This window comes from Arachis ipaensis, chromosome B01 (assembly GCF_000816755.2).
Source record: "Arachis ipaensis cultivar K30076 chromosome B01, Araip1.1, whole genome shotgun sequence".
Taxonomy (NCBI): Eukaryota; Viridiplantae; Streptophyta; class Magnoliopsida; order Fabales; family Fabaceae; genus Arachis; species Arachis ipaensis.
In genome coordinates this window covers 6,418,733-6,420,849 of record NC_029785.2, presented here as the reverse complement: position 1 = coordinate 6,420,849, position 2,117 = coordinate 6,418,733, and the positions used below count along the sequence as shown (strand labels likewise).

Below are 2,117 nucleotides of genomic sequence, written 5' to 3'. Positions count from 1 at the left end.
GAGTTTATATTCAATTTTGATCTTACTTATTTAATGATTTAAATTTAAAATCTTAACAGCCTGTACCCCATGTCCATTTTATTCGATTTATCTACACTAGAAAATAAATGTTCAAATAACTTTCAACAGTTATAATCTGTAGATTATACAATTTTTTATTTTTCTATATTTTTTAGGAAAATTATTCTTATGCGGATGTGTAGCTACATAATAATTAAAATAGCATAGCTTAATCCATTTAACAACTTAAAAGTGGGATTTTAACCAAGTTTTTTGCAGCAAATATTGAAGAATATTACCAACGACTTCTCTTGAATACTCAGAGAGGATATATGAGTTTTCGAGATATAAGAACAGTAGGAGGAACAATTTATGCTATGTATAGAGATGCATGCTTCGCCCTTGGACTCTTGCAAGATGACAAAGAATTCATTGATGCAATTAAGGAAGCAAGCTCATGGGCCTCAGGATCATATGTTAGGAGATTATTTGTCATTCTATTAACATCCAACAATATCTCAAGACCAGAACATGTCTGAGATAGATGTTGGCATGAACTCTCAGATGATATTTTGTATCGACAAAGAGCTGTGATGAACATAGGGGTGAGTTTTTATTAATTACAATGATAAAAGTTCTTCCTTATTGATCATTTTTAGTTTGATTGAATTTTTACAGTATCGTATAATATGCAGAGTTAACAATGTCAGATGATGAGATTAAGCAGTTGTGCTTAATGGATATAGATAAGATCTTACATTCCTATGGTAAAACCTTGAAAGACTATCCTCCAATGCCTTTAGCAACTGAAGTTGATAATTCTTTGTTAACCGAAAGGGTTATTAGGGAAGAGCTAAACTTTAACAGGGATGATTTAAAGAAAAATGCCTCAGACATGTTAGCCATCGCAACACCTGAGTGGAGATATGCATTCGATAAAATTGTTACAGCTGTATATTGTGATGAAGGGGTTTTTTTTCTTTGTGTATGGTCATGGGGGTACTGGAAAAATATTTCTCTGGAACCTTATGTTTGCTGAGATTCGCTCAAGGGGTGATATAGTGTTAAACGTTGCTTCGAGTAGTATTGCATCTTTACTTCTTCCCAATAGAAGAACGGCACACTCAAGGTTCAAAATACCGCTGAATGTAACTGAGGATTCTGTATGTAACATCAAACCTGGTTCTCCTCAAGCAATGTTGCTGTTGAAAGCCAAACTTATAATTTGGGATGAGGCTCCAATGGTTAGTAGGTACTGCTATGAAGTGCCTGATAAATGCTTGGGTGATATCATGAGGTGTTCTCCAACATATAGCAAAGATTTGCCCTTTGGAGGAAAAGTGGTTGTACTAGGTGGAGACTTTAGACAAATTCTTCCTGTCATTTCACAAGGACCGAGACAAGATATCGTTCATTCAACCGTAAATTCGTCTTACCTTTGGAAGTTTTGTCAGGTGCTCAAACTAACAAAAAATATGAGACTCTCTGTAAGGACGACTACTTCAGATCAAGATGAGACAGAGCAATTTGGTGAGTGGTTATTGAAAGTTAGTGATGGTCTAATAGGTGACAATATGGATGGTGAATCTGAGATATGTCTTCCAGGAGATATTGTTATTCCTTCTTCGGACCAGACATTTGATGAGTTGGTTCATTTTTCTTATCCAAATATTTTAGAAAATATGTCCTCAAAAGATTTTTTCAAAGCAAGAACTATACTGGCTCCCACACTAGACATCGTTAAAGAGGTCAACAACCATCTGATGGCTATCATTCCTGGAGAGAAAAAATTATATCTTAGTTCGGATTCCATTTGTATGGATAAAGGGAATATGGAGAGTCAGCTAGATCTCTATGGTCCTGAATTACTGAATAGCATAAATTACTCTGATTTGCCTCCACATAAATTAATACTCAAGATTGGTATTCCGGTGATGTTACTGAGGAATATTGACTAATCCAGTGGTCTTTGTAATGGTACAAGGCTACAAGTTAGGAAGTTTGGAAATCATGTTATAGAATGTGAAGTCTTAACGGGTAACAATGTTGGTCATATTGCTTTGATTCCAAGAATGAATATGGTACCAACAAATGAAACCGTCCCAGTTAGATTCTAA

General features: G+C 35.0%; 1 protein-coding gene across 1 annotated transcript; it reads left to right on the top strand.

Moving 5' to 3' along the window:
* On the top strand, window positions 704-2,117 carry LOC107645232. Its single transcript, XM_016349212.1, has 4 exons — window positions 704-952; window positions 1,041-1,581; window positions 1,678-1,923; window positions 2,020-2,117. Exons 1-4 carry the CDS (start codon window positions 704-706, stop codon window positions 2,115-2,117), a joined length of 1,134 nt encoding a protein of 377 aa, XP_016204698.1.